Genomic DNA, 20,387 nt, shown 5'->3' on the forward strand with positions numbered 1-20,387 from the left:
GTCTGTGTTTATTTTCATTTATTTGGCATAGAAAGTATTTCTAGTAGCTACAGCAAAACAGTGGCATTAACACATGTCCATAATGCTATTTTCTATTTTGGAAGCAATATTGACTAGCAAAAAATCTTCATTCTGCAGAGTTTAAACATCTTCCAAAATCTAAACAAGCGCCAGTATGAAACTGTTTTACATATATTTGAAGTTGCAATCATAGCGACTGACTTGGCTCTGTATTTCAAGTAAGTCCTGTATTTTCTATTATAAAACAACAAAATCTTCTTACGCACCTTTAAATTGCCGCATTTTGTTATACTCTAATTTTAAGATGCTTATTTTGCTTTTGTGTGGTTTTAGTCATCATTAAAGCAAATAATATAAATATTGACAATTGAACAAATCTGTAACTATGTCAGATTTGAATGTCTGCATGGCTATGCATCATAAAAACTATTGCATTCCAATGCATTTTATGTAACAATGTATAGTTAGATGCCTGAAGTAAATATGATACTGAAATTCTATTATCTTAGCAAAATTCATTTAGTAGAGTTCAAGCATCGGGGCATTGCTATGCTTAAAATACATGATAAACATTCCTTTCTGCTTTGTCAACTAATTCCTGGATCTAATTTCAGGAGCCCTATTAGACTCAGTGACATAATTCTGTTGACTGCCCTGAATCTATCAGGAGTTTCTCACTTATCCACACATCTCTCAAATATGGCTGATAGGGTTGGGGACTGTCCAGAGCAGATCTGGACCATACACAGAAAACTGGAGGGGAGGGGAGGGGAGGGGAGGGGAGGGCAAAGCTAAGACCATTCACACAATATATGTTGAAGCAGACCCTCAAAAATATGACATACAAATTACAAAAGATATTATTTTTCACAGGAAAAGGACTATGTTTCAGAAAATAGTGGATGCCACTGAAAAAATACAAGATGAGAATGATGTGATTAAATATGTATCTATGGACCCAACCAAAAAAGAAGTAATCATGTAGGTCAATTTAGTTTTACTCTTCCTGCAACATGGAATGTACTGATTTTTTTTCCTATCTAAATCTATTATTTTTATTTAAAGGGCTATGATGATGACTGGTTGTGACCTTTCTGCCATCACTAAACCTTGGGAGGTACAAAGTAAGGTGGGCACCATAAGAATCAAGCAAAACTTAAAATTTTATTTATACTTCTAAATTATTTGTTGTACTTGCAAAGGAATTTGGACATAATGTAAAAAGGAGAAATTCAAGCTTTTTTTTTTTTTTTAAAGGAGAAAAACTCCCTTAAGAATAGTCGTAGATCAGACCAAAGCTCCATCTAGCCCAGGGGGACACCATCTCTTTCAGGCTAAAGGCCATACTAGACTCTAAATGCTGGCAACCGCATTCAAAAACTAGCGTGATCAGATCAAAACCTAATTTGGTGTAATACAATTCAAGTTCATTCATTTAATGAAAAGACCACTTTGGTCAATTTAAAATTACAAATAAGTGGCAAATATTAGTTGAGCTAGGGGATGGGAGTTCACACTCAAACTTTTCAAGATCTGTCTGTCCTGAGATTTGGGTCATCTGGGATTGTCTAAGGCAGTGTTTCTCAACCTTGCTGGCTGGGAAATTTTTGGAATTAAAGTCCACACATCTTAAAGATGCCAAGGTTGAGAAACACTGGTCTAAGGAATCTGTTTGCAACACTGATTGTCAAAGATTCTGCTTAACCATTGTTAAGAAAATCTCTTCCTTGGTTTTATTGTCCCCATCAATTGCCACTTAGGCCTGTCTGTGGCCAGTTTTCTATCTGTCATATCCAATCTCCCTTTCAAGCCACTGATCATAACTATAACTTGCAGTGAATTGCATGGTGAAAACCACATCACTTATGAATCTGGAATACACTTGACAATCATCTGGTCAATGTTTAAGTGATGACACCATTTCTAGCGATGGAAACAAGGAACACATTTATTAGATCTACATCCCAATGTTCTATTTAAGAAATTGTCTCCACTCATTTTTACAAACCATTTTATTATCCCTTTATAAGTATCTATTTTCTATTTCTTCTTTGTTCACATTTTCTAAAAATAAAAAAAGGTTCTAAAGTGTTACCATTCTTTCATAGAAGAGATGCTTTTTCCTTTTCTACAATATCCTTTTACATGGGGCAATCAAATATAGCAAATTTGGCTACATTAAAATATAGACAGAATTATGCTCCTGGTCACTTCCTTTTGTTAAGAATTTTTAAGAGAGCTTTTCCCTGGTTTTCCAACACTACATGCTGACCTAGTAGTTAGCAAGGCCAAGGTCAGTTCCCATGTGCCCCTCCCCAGTATGTACCCCATTTAAAACAAAAACATGATTAATTTTAAACAAAATACATGTTCAAAAGCAATTCAGTTAATTCTGCTTGCAAACTTTCTTCTGTGGCAGCTTCAAATACATTTTACAGCAAGGATTTTGAGTACTGATGGTAATTACTTATATGTAATATTTAACATTTAATAGGCAAGTGTTGATCTTAGAAGGTTGAGGATGTGCAAATGATCACAGGTAACTGTCTACATCCATCCTACTAGATGACAGATGGGACAAACTGAGCCTGATGGGAAAATGGATACATGCTTTGATGGAGGACAGGACTGATTACTCTTCTAGCTGACCATTATTGGAAAAACTTAAAATAAATTATTATTCATTCCCAGGTTGCCATCATGGTTGCAAATGAATTCTGGGAGCAAGGTGATCTTGAACGAACTGTCTTACAGCAACAGCCAATTGTAAGTAGTTTATTACATCACGCAGCACTGTTTCAATCTTAAAAATAGTCGATCCACTTACATACCCACTAGTTACTGAGAGCCAGTTTGGTCTAGTGGTGAAGGCACCAGGCTAGAAAGCAGGAGACTGTGAGTTCTAGTCCCACCTTAGGCATGAAAACTGGCTGGGTGACTTTGGGCCAGTCACTCTCTCTCAGCCCAACTCACCTCCCAGGGTGGTTGTTATGGGGAAAATAGGAGGAGGAAAGAGTAATCAGGTATGTTCACCACCTGGAGTTATTTATAGAACTAATAAAGGCAGGATTAAAAAAAATACTTTCTTCAATCCTTTCTAGCCTATGATGGATAGAAGCAAGGGGGATGAATTACCTAAGCTTCAAGTTGGTTTCATTGATTTTGTATGTACCTTTGTATATAAGGTAAGATGAACTTCATATTATTCCATTTTATTATATATTTTGTTATATAGAAATAAGAAATATAAGAGTTAAATCTCCACTGAGAGGTGTGGTTGATGAAAAGACATTAATTAAATGATCAAACAACACGATTATGGGAAATGATTGTGAATGCCTGAAATGTTGAGTCTTCTGAAGTATTTCCTACAATTTGTATTGCATTTTCCAATCATGATGGTCAAACCACATGCATTACATTCAGTAAAACCATGATCTTCTATGCATACATAGAACAGAATCAGATATTTAGGAATACATTCTCAATTTCCAGTTCTACACCTTCCCCTTGACTGGTGAGTCCAGTCTTTGATGCAAGATGAGACAAAGTGGCAGTAGAGAGACATATGAAGTAAGGTATCTCCTAGAATTGTAAGCCTCATTCTAGCGTTGTGAGTCAGAATCAACAAAACAAGTAGTACCAAAAACATGAACCAAATGAAGTGAACTAAAATAAAGGAAAGAACTCCAAATGCTATAGAAAAACCTGCAGGTAGAGAGGTTTCCTTGTGGAATATATGTAAGAAATGAGTCCTTGAAGAAAAGATATTGGGCTGATAAGATTCTCAATCCTCTTTGTTTATCCAGCAAAGATTTTTTTATGTATAAACAGGCCTGTATTGCTACTGCTAATCTTCTGTTTTAATGGTCAATATATGGAGCTACACTATTTCTTTAGGAATTCTCAAGGTTCCATAAAGAAATCACCCCTATGTTTGATGGTCTTCAAAACAATCGAACGGAATGGAAATTGCAAGCTGAACTTTATGAGGAGAAGATAAAAGCTATTGAAGAAAAAAAGAAAAAGCAAGAAGAAGAAGAGGTCAAGAAAGGTTAGGCATATAGAAATGTGTGGTTTCAGGCAATCCATTGGTACATACAAACATTTCTGTAATCTTGAGAATTTTTGCTGAGCGTGGAACTTAAAGTACCAAATGTAGTTTTAATTGATATAATTTCATGGTCTGCAGTATTTTCCATCAGTTCTTTGATGCAACAGATTAACCCAGCTACCCCTTAGGGATTGGTTGCAAATAATGACAAAAGATAATGGGCCAAATCCAGATATCCCAGGATTCCTCTAACTGAAGAGCAGAGTTTAACTGGTTTAGATAGAGGACTCTGGAACAATATGGAGCAATAAAGCAGGAAATCAGCCAAAACTCCTTTTCTCTCCTGATCCCAATTAAAAGGATCAAAGGCTGTTCTAGATTCCAGACAATACCTTCAGGGGAGGGAGGGAGGGAGGAATTTGCACTCACACACACACATTCACTTTGGGCTGAATCCATCTGAATGGAAATACAATTGCAGTCCTAATTTGGTATACCTAGTGGGACAGTAGAACAGCAAATTAAAAAAAGAGTGCAGAAAAACCAAAACTACAGAAATCAAGAATACCAAATTTGAATTACTGTAGTTTTATCAAGATCATTTTTTTAAATAAATCATAGCTGAAAAATGTTGACTGTTAACCATTTTGAACCAGCCATCTTTCTAAGATTCAAAAGTTAAAACTCCAAATGAGTCTGGATTTAAGTTTTTGGAACCTAGACTATAAAAATGGTACAGCTATTATGAGAATGGAATTACTGAATGCTATTTCTCTACTATAGTTTTTTTTCAATACTTCGCTTTCTTGCTATATCTTGTACACATTTGAGGCTACAACCTAGATGATCTGTAATAATAGCTGTAATTGGATCTGACATTTTTCAGACTGTTAATGACACTCATAAAACGTCCAATGGCCTCAACCAAACCAAGGAGTTTCCATTAGTAGCCCTATTTGTTCACTTTGGAATGGAAAGGATAAATTAGCCACGAGTGAGAAATCATCAATTCACTTACATCTCATTTTGCTATGAGTGGAAAGTGTCTTCCAAAGTGCATTAAATGCATTTCCCTGGTCATGATTTCCAATTATGTTTTCACTTTGCTGATCCATAATTAGTGTTAGATTAGGGTCAATGATTATGCTGCCTTATTGAAGAATAGCAACTGAAAGTTGCATAAACTATTATTTTTGTTTTTCTCCCTTATTTTTGGAGACCACCAGTGTCTGGTCTTGAAGACATTCAATGCCTTTGAAAACAGCAGGCTTGCAAGTTGCCAGAAGGAATTAAGACTTTCAGAGAAGATTACAAACTTGTACATTCTCTCTTTCAATCGTGAAAGAAGTTCCCATAAGTATATATGCCTATTATATTAATAGTGATTAATAAAATGAATGGCTACATGGATAGTTGCCTAACTTCAAAGTTACATAAGCAAGAGGCAAAGTCATTTTATCTAGTGGTATTTAATTTCATAAATTAATTGTGCATTTTGTCCAGAAGTACCATCTTTTGTCTGCCATAAACCTACTCCTAATAGATTCCATGGGCTCACCTGAAATTCATATTTTTTTAAAAAGTTCTCAGATAGCTTTATCTGAATGTTTCTGAATTATGATGGCACTTTTTTCGTAACTGCCTTTACATGATGGATTCTGTTTTTCTATTAACGTTGCTCACCAATTTAGGAAGAATGTAGGTAATGGGGGCTCTTCATTCTCTGCAAATCTACTTTTCTCCTTCACATTCAAAACTAAAACAAATTGGAAATGTTTACATTATAATATTTTTTAATAAATCTTACTAATTTTTCAAAATTAAATATGTTTTCATGGAATGTCTTTAAAAAGCAGATCAGAATACATGGACATCCTGATTTTTCAAAAGCCATTTGAAATATTCTATAAAATATACATAGAATTGTGTGTAAAACCTATAGTTTAATATTATATTCTTCCACTATAACAGTGAAACAGTAAGGCAACTATATATATAAACTAAAAAATAAAAATAAAAATCAGGATCTTTAAATACAGAACAATTCAAAGGGACTCTATGATAATTATCTAGTTCCTATATACCTCTGCATGAAGGGTTATCAAACTGCATCACTAATTGTGAAATATAGAACAATTATGTAACTACCATGGAGTTTGTCACAGGAGTTCAATATGGCCCTGCGTATATCAAATATTATATATCTTTGGGCCACTATGTTATATAACGCATAAAAATATCTCACTGCTCTGGCAGCTTAAGGAAAGATGGACTGGATATGCCAGCTGTTCTCAACCTTTTATCTAGGAGGAAACCTTAAAATAATTTTCAGGTCTCAGGGAACTCTTACATTAAAATTATTATATCTGCAGCTCACAATATGTTAGAGTGATCAGTAAGTTTTAGATACAATAATCCACTTATAATTATCAATGCTGTTTTGAGTAGAGAATGATATTTTTCTGTGGATTTATTTTGGCCAACTTCTTAGCCTACTCTGTTTGGTTCCCCCTTCCCCGCAAACCCAAAGTTTTGTTTTGGTTTTTCTGGTTTTTTTAATAGTCTCATAGAACTCCTATCAAAATGGTAGGCTGGTAGCTGAGTTGCAAAATGTAGAAATTCCAACATTCTATGTGCTAGCATTGCATGGGACTCGCCGTTGAATGTTTTTTCCCCCACAATCTTTCGCGGAACACCTGGCAACCTTTCGCAGAACCCCAGTTGAGAAAAGCTGGTATATACCATTCTGATAGCTTCCATATATTCCTTCCTTCAACCACTGAGCAGCAGGTTCCAGACAACTCCTACAGATAATGCCCTGTATATACTGTAGTTATCTAAAGTGCAAAGGTCCATGGGTTCAATTCCTGGTAGAGAGTTTGAACCCCACAGAATAACAACAGGCCACCCACATCTGAAAAGTCCCAAATAGGATGAAACCAGTCATTTAGTGCTTCCTGCTGATCAATGCAATGCACACTCTTTAAAAATAATAAAATACAGCTGATGAACCATTACAGTGGAAAGTTCGGAACAAAAATAAATAAACAAACCATCTCAAAATTGAAGTGAATATTATACTGTTAATTATATTGTAACATTTCAGGAGGCAGGCTATGGATCATGTTTCCATACAGGTGAAAAGGAACAAAAATAACCTACTAACATGGTGATCCACAGTTTTCAAATTTAAGTTTTAATTCTAATGTTGGTAAAGTTAATGTAACTAAATCAGAAAAGAACTATTTATTCTACCATGAAGGAAAAAAAATCGTAACAAATACAACGTGTGGAATCAACTAAAAATAAGAGAAAAACTTGTATTGGTCAACTACCAAAGAGGATTATATTGTCCTATGATTAATTTTATGTTTCAAAATATCCTCTGAGAAATGCTGCATTATGCTTTATACATCTGAGGAATAACTGGTTATAATGAAGGAATGCACAAGAGTGCATTCAATGTTTTCAACAGTGAAAATGTGTTGTTGGGCTTTCAATGATTAGACAGTTGTTCTTCTCATGCTAAAGTCTATACCATAAAGCATTTCAAAAATTAAAATACACATACATCTTAATTTATACTTATTTTCTGTATTTTATTACCAGGAGAAGGTGGAAGTGGAGAAACAGCAGAAGGCAAATCAAAGACATGTAGAATTTTATAATTAAATGCAAGAGCCCCCCAAAAATCAAGAACCACATTTCTGATACAGTCAAGAAATCTATAAGGAGCTCAAGGATTTCTGTTAAATATAATGGAACATAAACTGTTCGATCTTTACTCATTTGCCAGTACTACAAGAAGGAAAATGGAACATTTCCAAAGTGGAACATGTTAAAGAAAGGGATAACGTGAGATTAGTTTGTTAAAAGTGGTTATGGACTTATTTCTTGGTTGCTGCTGTTCTCAATTAATATTGTTTTTATTTAATGTATTAAAAATTGTAAACTTTCAGGAAACTATAATTTTACATGATTTTCAGTTAATTTCATATGATAAACTGTATTGCACAACTTGTAACCCTGTAATTACTAATGCACAGCAATAGGTTTTATATTATGTCTAGTTCCTTCATCTGGAATAATTTACATTCTTACCTTTACCATTACCAATAAAGTTACAGCTCATGTCATTTTGAAAGCTCTGGCTTTAGCATACACTTATGGCTATAAAGAGGCTTATTTCACAAATATATATAAATCCTGTCATTTTTTTTAAACGAGTGCAAGAGTTCTAGTACTGACATTCCTAAGAAACATTCTACTCTTTTCAGTGGAGATGCTGAATCCTGGGATCATGATTTTGAAGATGTCGATCTGTCACACCTCCAGAAATGAATGGAAGCGCTGTTTGCACATGAACTCTACATTCTGCCACTCATGTTCTTTTGCAACATAGGAATCACTATAGCGCATTTTTTCTATTTAATCCTGAGGCCAGCACTTCCCCTATTTAAGGTGGAAGATACAATGACCAGCATCCAAATGGGCAATAAAGAGATCTCCTGCAGTCAACTCCTTGAATAAGCAACAGTGTTCACTCAATGGAAAATCAAAATAAAATCTCACTTAACCCAATCTTAAGTATTTTGTCTAAATCTAGATACCCGGAATGTTGCTCATTGTAACTTATTTTCTAGTTTTAAATCAGGTAAGCAATTTGGGGGTTTTTTCCCTTTTGCCAAAAAAGAAGTTTTGTTTTGGGTGATTTCCAGTTTAGCTTACAGGTGTTGATTTACCCCGGTAAGTGAATTATGTCCATTCTGTGGAACTGTCTCTTTGATAGTAATTGCACATTATTTCCACACTAAGGATGATTAAAACAGTCCAAATGGGAAGTTTGGAAGTTTGGAAGTTTTTCAATAACAATCTGGCTTTCCCAAAATTAGAAAGAATGGGAAAAAACTGTTAACCTCTATTACCTGGCTTCCTATGAAATCTAAGGCCATGAAATTCAATTTTTTTATGTCTCCATATTGATTAGATTCATCATCCAATCTATACGAATGGATATTTTCCAAGGCAGCTTAAGACAACAGGGCAATGGAGAGATTTTCATTAAGACCTGCTACGTACCAGGTCTCCCAATATAAACAAGGGTGCAATAATGACAATACTATCCAACCACAGTAGTATCTAAGAATGTTTCTTAGGGAATGGTAGTAGTCTACCATTTTGTTTTTCTATCTCGAAATATAGAACATGTCCTTTAGAATGAAAATGGAAATATTTTCTCCTTTCATGAAGGGCAACTAAATGTTTCCTATATCTTTTATAGAGAATGGCCATAGGTAACTAGATTATAGAGTGCTCTATTAATTTTTTGTTGTTGTTGTTCTGTACTTGATTATTTCATTCATTCATTCATTCCTTTATTTGTAAGCTGTCTCATCTAATGAGTCTAGGTGGCTGACATCACTGATTGCTGGGCAAAATATTACTGTATATGGAGATTTTTAAAATGCAGAAAAGATATAAATATTTATTTTTTTCTTTACAAGAAAAATAGAGATACAAGAGAAAATTTGCTTTTCATCATGTACTTTATATCACCAGGTGTGGATTTATTTCAATAACTACATTACAAAATTCTACAAGAAAGTTAGGCATGCAAAACAGACAGATGTTTAACAGGGCTTGGAAAAGCAACTATAGCAAACAGCTCCTCTAAAGCTCATGAGAGACCAGCTACACAGATGTAAACTGACTGCCGCTTATTGGATTTGACTGCCATCTTGCAACATGACAAAGAATTAATCTTTAAATCCATCTTCTTATGTAAAGAAGCCCTCAAAGAAGACTACCTTTCTTTTGAGGACACTCTTGTTTAGCCTTGTTTCACCCTTACTTCTATATACATGATCTGTGAAAAATGCATTTATTTTAAGTAGCTGTTTGAGTGTCAGTCCTTTGAGAAGCTGGGTGAGGAAACAAACTCTGCGACTCTAGTTCATTGCTATAGGATATGATAACAGAATGTCAACAGGCTGCCAGGGTTTCTCTCTGCCCCTTCTTACATCATACAGAATCAAAGCAAAGTTATTCTTAGTCTATTTCTCACACACCCTCCCTTCCCAAGGCTAAAGTGTCATTTACTGCTTCATTTATCAGCTATGAGTTCTTACGTACCTTCACCAACTTTATCTCTGTTTTTCTCTACGCTGAGATGTTTGAACATTCATCCAAGCTGTGCATTATGAAACAAGCATGTTCATGAACAAATAACTTAAAAAACATCAGGAATCTGATTAGATAGCATATTCAACTGTTAGTTTTAAAAGTGATAGTCACATTGAGTACCATGGTATGTTTGCAGATGTGCCATATGTCAATTTCAATTGTAATGAAAGAACTTGATCTTACTTTGCTCAAGATGCAAACACTGGGGCTGTGCAAAGGATTTGAAAGAGGGGCCTCACAATGTGTGTTAGCACAAGCAAAGTACCCTTTGGTCTTTGCCGCAGTCATCAGCTCTGCTTTCCTAGAGATGTCTTCAGTTCGCCATACCTCCTCTGGAAGTCACAGAAGTCACAACTTTGCATGGATTATGCTGCAATGCAGAGAGCAGCTGTAAGATTTCAGGAAAGATGCAGCTGTGTCAAGGAGCTGCAGACAGGGACTATGCGATTGCCCTCGCCTTCCACGAAAGCATCTTTTTGCCTTCAAGACTGAAGTGCTGCCCAGCACTATGAACCATCCCCCTTTAATGGCAAACTCAGGTGGCTGACTGCCAGTACAATGGTACCCAACGCAGAACTGCTGAGAAACCAGAGGAGAAGATTGAAAGAAAAGAAGGAAAATGGCATTGCAAATATGGTGGATACTGGTAGAAAAAGGTATTTACAGAGACAGGATAAACCATTACTAGACAACTGAGGATACTCAGCAGTCTAGGTCAGGGTTCCCCAAAGTGGTCAATATTGACCACCAAGGGTTGATGGGACTATCCATTATTATTACTATTATTGTTGTTGTTATTATACATAGTACAATTAGTGAAAGTAGTATTTACTAAATTATTTTCATGTAATAAATGTTTGGGGGTCAATGAACAATGTGAGACTTCGTGAAGAGGTCGATGAGCTGAACAGTTTGGGGCCTCCTGGTCTTGATTCTTCAAGATTCCTTATCTTGCATGAGTGTAGCTGTACTGAGTCTGACTTTTTGGAAGATCTGCATCTAACCCTAGAACTGTTTTCTCCCCCTCCTTACAGATTAATGAACAGAATTAAAGCAAAACTCAAATGTTCCTGTGTGGCTTTTTTTTTTTTCTTTGTCTTTTTGGCTAACATCAGCTTCTCTAAACTGTCTACCTTTTCATCACAGGTAATGCTGAATCTTACCAAACTATGAATAACATCTCATTACAGTTTTTAAACACTGGCATTATAAAACAAAAACAAAAACTACTCCCAAAAGTTTTAATTTAAACTAACAGTTATGGATGGATGTGAAAGAGATACACAGGGATAATTCCTATCTCCTATGCAAGTGAAAACATATTTTTAAAAAATATGTTGAATGAAATGTGAAAACTTGCTTTTTATTTACAGATTTTGATGAATATGAAGAAGTGAGTTGCAGATTTGTAGATCTCATCTCAGAGAAACAAGTCTTTAAAGTACTCATCAAATTCTTCCTCCCTATAAAGGAAATAAATAACTTGAATTATATTAAGAATCAGAGCAAGAATATAGCAATTTTTATTTATATATGCACAGAACGTTTTACAGCAAAAGTTCCACATTTTGTACCAGCAAGGGGGAGCTGACAAAATTCATTTGATTAGGCAACACAAGCTTCTGGAGTTTCTTATTAGATCAGAACGCATTCGCAGTTCTGCAATGCAAACCATTCTTTCTACTTCTAGTAAGGTAAGGCTAAGTAGGAGGTTGGTTATATATTCTCAAGAACTCCTCTTGAGAATAAATAGTGAGGAAGGAGTTTGCTGGCGACTTTTGTTCTTTTGAATTTTCTAGAATTGTGGAAAAGGAAATAAAGGAATCTAATATAGATCAAATTGAGGATAAGGAACTAACGCACCCAAACTTCCAGATGCAATGAATAATTAGATAGAGTGGCCTTAGGGTTCAGTTTTATTTTATACATGCTCAAGCTGAGTGCCTAGTTTCTTTCAAAACTACCGTATTTTCCGACTATAAGACGATACTTTTTTCTAAAATCCTCACCCTAAAAATGGAAGGGCGTCTTATTCAAGGAAGTCAGCTGAGAATCGCGCGGTTGCAAAACTGCCCATACTTTGTTTCTGCAGAGAGGCTTCCTCCTATTGCTAGCCTCCAGTCACGAGTGAAATAGCTTGTCTCCCAAACAGCCTTCCTCCAATCACAAGCCTGATGTAACTGACGTCAGCTGATGCTGAACAAACCAATTGGAGGAAGGCTGTTTGCAGAGACAAGCTATCTGCAGTTTCACTCGTGATTGAATGGAATCAGTTATGCAAAAGAGCCTGGAAATAGAGCTGCAGAGAGACGGTTTGGACCTCCTCCCACCGAGTGTATCAGGTCAATGTTAACTAATTACTAAATAAAAATGTGTTCTGCACTATCTTCAAAATATTGATTTCTTAATTTTGGGTTGGAAAAGTGGGGGTCGTCTTGTACATGGGGGCGTCTTATTGACGGAAAAATACGGTAGTTTTTCTCTGAAACCTAATCACCATCTTAGACAGGCCTACTAATTCTTCATGCTTCATCTTTAGAAACCGAAACCTTTCTTTAAGCCTAACAGCCATCCATGGTGTTTTTTTTTCCTGCTGTTGTGTGTTCTTAATCAGTTCTAAGGAACAGAGATTTCTAGTGCTAGTTTGTTTCTCGGGGGGCTGTAATCTGGTAATATGGCTCAGAAGGCCCAAGCCTCTCCAGACTGACTACCTGATACTGAGCTTAAGGTGTCTTTATGTTCTTAAGGCTGCAGAAGGGAGAAGGGATTTTCTTTCTTTGGGCCTTACTCTTGAAACTCTGTGGAAAAGAAACAAGGTGTGCAGCAAATGGCAGCTGAAACTGCCATATCAGCCCTGCTCTGGTTGGGTAGGGCAGATCCTGTGGGAATGATAGTTTCGGCTTCATATCATTTCAGCTGTGTCTAAACAATGAAGGTATGATATCATTCCACAGGTATTATGTAAATCCTGCAAACTATTAACAGAAATAATAGTAAATGGCAAAATCCAAGCAAGGATTTAGTTATTTTGGAATTGCCCTTCCTCATTCACTGAATTTCACAGCAGGTGAATATATAATATAGTCTTCTATTTTTTCTTCCAATGTTTTTCAGTCATTTCCATTTTCTCCTTACCTCACAAATTATGTTAAGGAGGGAAACGTGAAATGAAATAACTGCATAATACTTCTTCATGCATATGTCCAGGAGGTGTCTATTTGGGACCATCAGACATATGAAATGAATGCAAAATAAAAATTGGATAACAAATACGGAAATCCCAAAAGAACTCTGGGATGCTGAAGAAAGGTAACTAAAGCCAGAAGCAAATTTTCCAAGGAATTCTGCTGCCAAATATTCTTCCTTTTAAAATATCTTGCACTGAACTCTATTCTCTTTCCATAAAGTAAGACACTTCAACCTGCTGTAACAGTTGATGAATTTTTGTCTAAACAATTTCTCCCCTATTTTGTTTTTGTGGGTACAGAGGAAATATTATTTTTATTTTATAAATATTCTAGTAGCATGGGAAAAAGTGCCTACATCCTGGTTTTTTTACATATCAAAAACAGTAATTTTATTTTTCTAAATCTAAATCATTGCTGTAATTATGTCTGCACCCCATCTATTACAAGGAAAATATCTATGAATTCAGTGGAAACTAATTCTCATTTCCACTGAATTTTTATTAGCATAAGTCAGTCCAATTTAAATGAAAATAATTTATGGTTAGGCTGACTTTTCCCACATTTACAGAAAATTAGTAATGTTACTTGCTCAAGCAACAGTACTTTAAAGAGCCAAATATATTTATTTTTTTAGAAAGCTTTTACTTATTAATTGGGATCCTGTTTCTCTTTAGATAAAATTTTAAAGCAGGTCACAGGACAGACCTTGTTTTTTCTTCTGCGTCCTGTGGTGGACCCTTCCAGAAATCTGCCTCCGAGGGACCATCTTCCTGATTGTCACTATCTGAGTCTGTTAAACAAGATAACAGTGTATAAAATAAAGTGATTTTAAGGGCATTTTCACACTTTAAGCTAGACTTCTTTAACAAGTTTTAAGAAAAAACATACAGCACTAAAAATAAAATGGGAAATAATTCATACATAATTCAGTTAAGCAGATATTCCTGATCACTAACCATTGGAATTATTATTTATAATAGTGACAAATCAGGAACATAAAAAAACATGTTCATGGATACACTGCAATTTTGTTTCTATATTAAGAGAGGTTTAGTGTAGTGGTAAAAGATGCTGGTTAAAAACCCAGACCATGACTTCTAGTCCCTCCTTTGGCACAAAGCCAGCTGGGTGACCTTGGGCCAGTCACTCTCAGCCTTAGGAAGGAGGCCATGGCAAACCACTTCTGGAAATGTTGCCAAGAAAACTGCAGGGACTTATCCATGTAGCCACCAAGAGTCAAGGGTAGCTTGAAGGTGTACATGCACATACCCACAGTTTATATTGTAGTGTTGTGACATTACCCTATTTTAAATTATACTTATCATACCTCTTTTGACCAAACCAGCCCTTTACAAAAAGGGTGGGTCTTTCCCAGATTCAGGTAAGATTTTATGGACAGAACTGGCTTCATCAAAGTGCCGATGGGATCACCCCCTCCCTGAAAGAGGAATTAACCACCGCCCAGACCCAATCATGCGTCCTCTTCTGGGCAGCTTTGACCAGCCGGGAGGGGCACGGATCTAGCATAGAAGTGGCTGAACTAACAACAAGAACCCTGTCCACTTCCTCAGGTTCAACAGGCTCGAACTCCTCCCAGATAACCCTGCAAGACTTAGTCCTGTGACCTCTACTGGCCCTGCATCCAGGCTGGAATTCAATGGAGAGCAAATCCAAGTGACTTTATCTGCCAGATGCTCAGCATATTCCTCACAGTGACCCTGAAGCTGGACCCCAGAATTAATCCAAGGAGGGTCTGGGTCACCTGAAACAGGTCCACTGGGCGGCTATCTCACGGACGCGATAAGGGCAGAGAAATAATTACATTTCGCCACCCTTACTGCCATGAGGTAAACTCTAATCGTGGCTCTAGCTCGTGTTCGATCGTCTTCACATTTTGTTGCGCTAGGCATCTCTTATCCCTCTTTAGCTCCCTCAGCTCTTCCGTATACCATGGAGAGTGCCGGGAACCATGGGTGCAGAGAGGCCACTCAGGTGCGATCCAGCCCAAAGTGGATCCCATTCCAGGTGGTATATAGTATACTTTTGACGAATTTGCAAATTGTTGTTTGGTCTTGGACTGTAAAGATAATGAAGTGAATTTAAGGACTTTAGTTGAGATCTGCTTCATACTTCTAGGGTCATCATAACCCAATATAGAGTTAGTCACATGTAAGATCAGTTATATGCATGTAACTGATAAACCCATGTTGAACTGAGTGGAGTAACTATGTCATACTAAATTCTTTAGTGTTCTTTTTCTTCTTACATGATTGATTCTGCAGTGTCTATGATGCAAAACCCAAGGAAAAACAGCCTTTTATTTACTTTTAAAAGCAGTTCCACATTTCAGGTTACTGTCTGCTTTAGAAAGTCATTTTCATTTCAGGTCTTTGTTATATGACAGAAGGGAGCTGCCTTTTAAGGTATTCAAGCTGAAACCTTGATGATACACAATTAATTGCACATTTCTTTGGCTCTCAGAAATCTGTCTGGCTCCTAATTAGATTTTGTAATAATACCTTTCTTCCTTCAAGCTCTGTGACTTTTTTCTCCAGATCATTAATTTCTTTTTTCCACTTTTCATATTAGAAGTGTCTACGAGTTTCTTTAAGTGAACAGAAATGACCTCATATAATGCTTTTTTAAAAATTAAAGTACTAACCTTCATCAGTTTTGTTTGATTCTTCTAAGGACGTTTGATCTAAAAAAAAGGCATTTTAGAAATAATTAGTTGTCACTCCACCACATACAGTGCACCTATTGTCTTATATCTAAACGTAAACTGCTATCTTGCACAATTGGAAATCTCCATTTTCCAAAATGTAAAACGCACCTGTTATTTAGTTAATTGTGAAAATAAAGGTAACCTTAACTCTGAGATATTCTTTTTACCTTCGTGGGTCTTTTTTTTCTTTGCCTTGTGGCTGTGCAGTGAAGATATTCTTGATTTTTTACACTTTAAAACATCGGAGCCTTGTTCTTTGCTGTCTGGCTTGCTTCCTGGTTTGACCTCCCTTTTCCTTTATAAGAAGAAATAAATAATATGTCCACCCAGCTTCGAAACGGTATAAAAATGGGTTAGAATTATAATTGTTTCCACACATATATGCAGATAATAAATCAATCTTCTGTAAATGATAGTTTAAACATGAAATTTTTAAACTGACCAAACGTTATTTCTAGCCTGCACAAATTTAGAATAAAGAATATACACTTATTTGTGCTTGTAATAGCGACCAACCTGACCCAATCCTTCTGCCTTCAAAAAGCATAAGATTTCAGCTGCACTGATTCTAAAGCAAAATTTACTGAATTTTAATCTCAAAGAAGTCTAAAAATGCTGACACTTAGCCTTTTGGGTAGGAAACAGGGCCTTGATGCCCTCCAGAAGTTTCTATCACATCTGGAGGGTACCACCTGGGAAAAAAAGACCAAATTCTTACTAACCACATAGACAACTGTCCTTATACAATTAGAGGTTTTATACAAAACCCTACCAATGTACTGTGGGAAAATAATAATTTTTGAGTTTAGATTTTACACATGCACACTAAGTTGTTCATTTACTATCAAATCAGCAGTAACTTATCACAAATACTTACAATCACAAGATTAAGAGACTTAAATAAAATAAATTAAAACATAATTTATATTAAAGATACCAATTTGCTTCTTAAAATGTTCCTGAATGAAATATAGTATTTGTATCATATAGTATGATTTGTTAGATCAGTAATACCAATCAAGTAATAAGCCAATACATATAACAGTTCTGTTTATCTTTCAGGTAAATTCTCTCATCGTTTTTCTTAAAATACGCAGCAATAACAGACAGGTGAGGAATACAGGCTTGGCCAATGTGGCATTTTACAACTGTGTTAGATTACACTTCTTTGGCCATACTGGCTGAGGATTGTGGGAGTTGTAATCAAAGACATCTGGAAATATATTTTAAATAGTAAATATGATGAAGATGATGATGCATTGAATGATGTATTACCTGTGATGAAAGTTTAATTTGTAAGAGCATTCTGGACAAAGTCCTTTAAAAAAAGAAGAAAAGATTATACACACAGACATTGTAAACCACCCATAGTTCCTCAAATAGGCAGGATACCAATAATTGTCATTAAGTGCATAAATAATTAAAAATTAATATGATTTTGGTGTAGTAGTTAGCAACACTGGCATAGAAACCGGGAAACAGTGTTCTAGTCCTGCCTTAAGCACGAAACCAGCTGGGTGACCTTGGGCCAGTCACTCTTTCTTAGCCTAGGAAGGAGGCAAAGATAACTCCCAAGCAGGAGAGGTCAGGTAAGCCTGTGAATTTGTGTGTGTGTGTGTGTGTGTGTGTATTGCCATTTTTATGATTATATTGATGTTTTTACCTTTGTTTTCTGCCCAGAGTCACTGATCACACACCCAGAGTCACACACCCAGAGATGGGTGGTCATAACAATATAAATAAATGAATGAATGAATGAATGAATGAATGAATGAATGAATGAATGAATGAATAAATAAATAAATAAATAAATAAATAAAATCTCAATAGAAAAAAAAGATTCCCTAACACTAATTTATAAAATGGAGTGACGATTCTTGTGCAATCATTGGTCAGAATGGTTGTATATCTGCTTGGGTCTATGTGATAGCTGAAAGTCTGATGGCTGATCAACCTCCTTGATGTCCTGCATTCTCCAACTCTTCTACAGAGCAGGAAAAAGAAGTAGCTTGGCCCCTCTGGGGTACAAAAGATCCAGAAATTAACTGTCAATCTACCATGGATTATCAATGGACTTAACTGCACTTTCTTTTGGAAATCTAGTAATTAAATTTCCCTTCATCTACATTTTTAAAACATTTACTGTATTTTTCTACACATTTAATAACTCAAACAGTAAGATCCATTAAAAAATATATAAATATTGGCTAGATGATGGACTTACTTAATTTAACAAGTGCATTTTTCTTTTTGCCATGTTCAACATATCCAAAATTCACCTCCCAGCTCTTTAAGCCTTCTTTTTCATTACAGTGTTTGCTTCCACAAAAAAACTGTCCTGGAGAGAAATTGATCAGAACACTAAATTACTAAGATCATAAGAATTTGTACATGATACTTCACAAATAACTTGCTGAGATTTCCATTTTTAAGGATACTACTACCTTATATTTGTTAAGTGCCACGAAACATTAATAATGGAGAGAAAAAAAATTAACATACTCATATAATACACATTCGGTCTAATCTCTTTGATATTTTGCATAGTTAGGGAAAGGAGAAAAGAATTTATTAGATAGAAATAAAAAACATTATATTATTTACAGTTAGTTATACAAAAAGGTGACAAAGCTGTTTCACAGGTGTTTCCAGATAGCTTCCAGCACTACAAATAAGAATATGTTGACAAATAAGTTGTCAATTAATTTATCTTTTTCACCTTAACATATTTTTTTTCTACAAAGGCTGTTGGAATTTCTGTGAATGAGGTACAGTATTTTATACAAAAAAAGTCTTGTTTGGAAGCACTCTTAAATTCTCCATGATTTGCTTATGGAAACATAATAGTCCTAGGTTACCATAAGTATGATGTAATTTACAAAGCAGTTTACCAGTAATTAGCATATTGAAACATACACAAAATAACTTAGCATTCTATCTGCAAGAACTGGCACTTATGTCCGTGATCTAGAACAGTCCATGTCCATGATCTAGATCAGTGCTTCTCAGCCAGCTGGATGTGGGGATAGAGAATAATCTAAGTATGTATGATTAGCAACATGGCACAAGATCTCTCAGCTGCTCAACTTGAAATGGACTCTCAGCTATTGTGGCTTAAGGTGAGGAAACGTCTGGTTCTTCCCGTTCATTCGAGTAGCTTCCAAAAGGTTTTTGCAAACAGAGACAAGAAGCATGGAAAGCTGTCCCTTGTACTTTATTTTATTATTGTGTCTCAATCCTTCCTGCCGAACAGCAAAAATGTACAGGGTTTGTTGTTTAGATTTGATTTTTAATGGATTATTTGTTGAACTATTTATGGGGTGATTTTTAATTGTTGATGGGGTTTCTGATTTTAATTGTGAGCCACCCAGAGTCACCCGTTGGGGGGAGATGGGCAGCATACAAATTTAATAATAAATAAAATAAATAAAAATAAGTAAAAAAGGAAAAGAAACATCAAAAGCAGCAGCTTTCTCCTTCCAAATCATTTCTCCTGTCTCAAGATTTCTGTCCTCAATCATTTCTGTCCATGATTGTTGAATTCCCATTGCCTTTGTATTTTAGTGAACATTCCCCCACCCTCTAGTTTCTCCAGTTGCCTTTGGAGCTTCTTGACCCTTATTGCAAAGCAGCAAATGTCTTGTAAAACACAGGTCCCTTCTTAGACTTGCCTTTTGCCTTGCCATTTAATTACTAAATGAACCATTTTAGTTAGTATTTTAAAGCCACAGCAGGAAAAATTGATATAAACAATATTATTATAGTTTCTATATTCTTCACACTTACGTCAAATTATAGAACAGTGTTTCTCAACCTTAGCAACTTTAAGATGCATGGACTTCAAGTCCCAGAATTCCCCAGTGGCTGGGAGTTGCTAAGGTTGAGAAACACTGTTATAGAAGTTATCGCCTTGGAAGGGGCTATTTAGAACATCAGGTCCAATGCATAAAGTATAATAATTGAATTATCTATGTCTTTCTCAGAAAAAAGTGCCCTTCTTGTTTCTGTCATGGTGGAATGCAAATTCTCTGACCAAATGACTAATGAAGCATAACATGTAATAGGTGGAGAATCATTGATCTAGATGACTCCTGAGATTTTTTTTTCTTCAACTTTCCTTCCTGCCATTTTCTGAACTACCTCAAAAAACTTCTCCAAGCGTTTTACCCAAAGCAGACTGCCGGGCTGTGTTAGGTGTAGGAGAGGCTTTTGCTGC

The 20,387-nt window shown here is 35.7% G+C and overlaps 2 protein-coding genes across 5 annotated transcripts in view; one reads left to right on the plus strand and one right to left on the minus strand.

Moving 5' to 3' along the window:
- PDE6C (phosphodiesterase 6C) overlaps positions 1 to 7,743 on the plus strand; it is a 30,187-nt gene extending 22,444 nt beyond the window's left edge. Inside the window, exons 16-22 of one of the 2 annotated variants that reach the window (XM_007431756.4) lie at positions 139 to 239; positions 895 to 1,002; positions 1,087 to 1,150; positions 2,713 to 2,787; positions 3,123 to 3,206; positions 3,922 to 4,075; positions 7,685 to 7,743. In XM_007431756.4, the coding sequence (XP_007431818.2) occupies positions 139 to 239; positions 895 to 1,002; positions 1,087 to 1,150; positions 2,713 to 2,787; positions 3,123 to 3,206; positions 3,922 to 4,075; positions 7,685 to 7,743 (645 nt within the window). The remainder of the gene's footprint in view (positions 1 to 138; positions 240 to 894; positions 1,003 to 1,086; positions 1,151 to 2,712; positions 2,788 to 3,122; positions 3,207 to 3,921; positions 4,076 to 7,684) is intronic. The other variant, XM_088129013.1, reaches the window with a different exon arrangement.
- Positions 2 to 20,387, minus strand: part of LOC103060909 (protein FRA10AC1 homolog) — a 38,537-nt gene continuing 18,151 nt past the window's right edge. The window contains exons 9-15 of one of the 3 annotated variants that reach the window (XR_015793563.1): positions 18,396 to 18,509; positions 17,447 to 17,489; positions 16,339 to 16,466; positions 16,109 to 16,147; positions 14,152 to 14,236; positions 11,619 to 11,721; positions 2 to 10,628 (exon numbers count right to left, since the gene is read on the minus strand). Coding sequence is in view for 2 of the 3 variants with exons in the window: in XM_088129015.1 (XP_087985141.1) it covers positions 11,679 to 11,721; positions 14,152 to 14,236; positions 16,109 to 16,147; positions 16,339 to 16,466; positions 17,447 to 17,489; positions 18,396 to 18,509 (452 nt within the window). In the remaining variant the exon portion in view is untranslated. Of the gene's footprint in view, positions 11,722 to 14,151; positions 14,237 to 16,108; positions 16,148 to 16,338; positions 16,467 to 17,446; positions 17,490 to 18,395; positions 18,510 to 20,387 lie in introns of all 3 variants that reach the window. The other 2 variants (XM_088129015.1, XM_088129014.1) reach the window with 2 other exon arrangements.

Source organism: Python bivittatus, unplaced genomic scaffold, assembly GCF_059951505.1.
Source record: "Python bivittatus isolate LINGU-HERP-01145 unplaced genomic scaffold, Pbiv_v1 ctg000780_np1212, whole genome shotgun sequence".
Classification (NCBI taxonomy): domain Eukaryota; kingdom Metazoa; phylum Chordata; class Lepidosauria; order Squamata; family Pythonidae; genus Python; species Python bivittatus.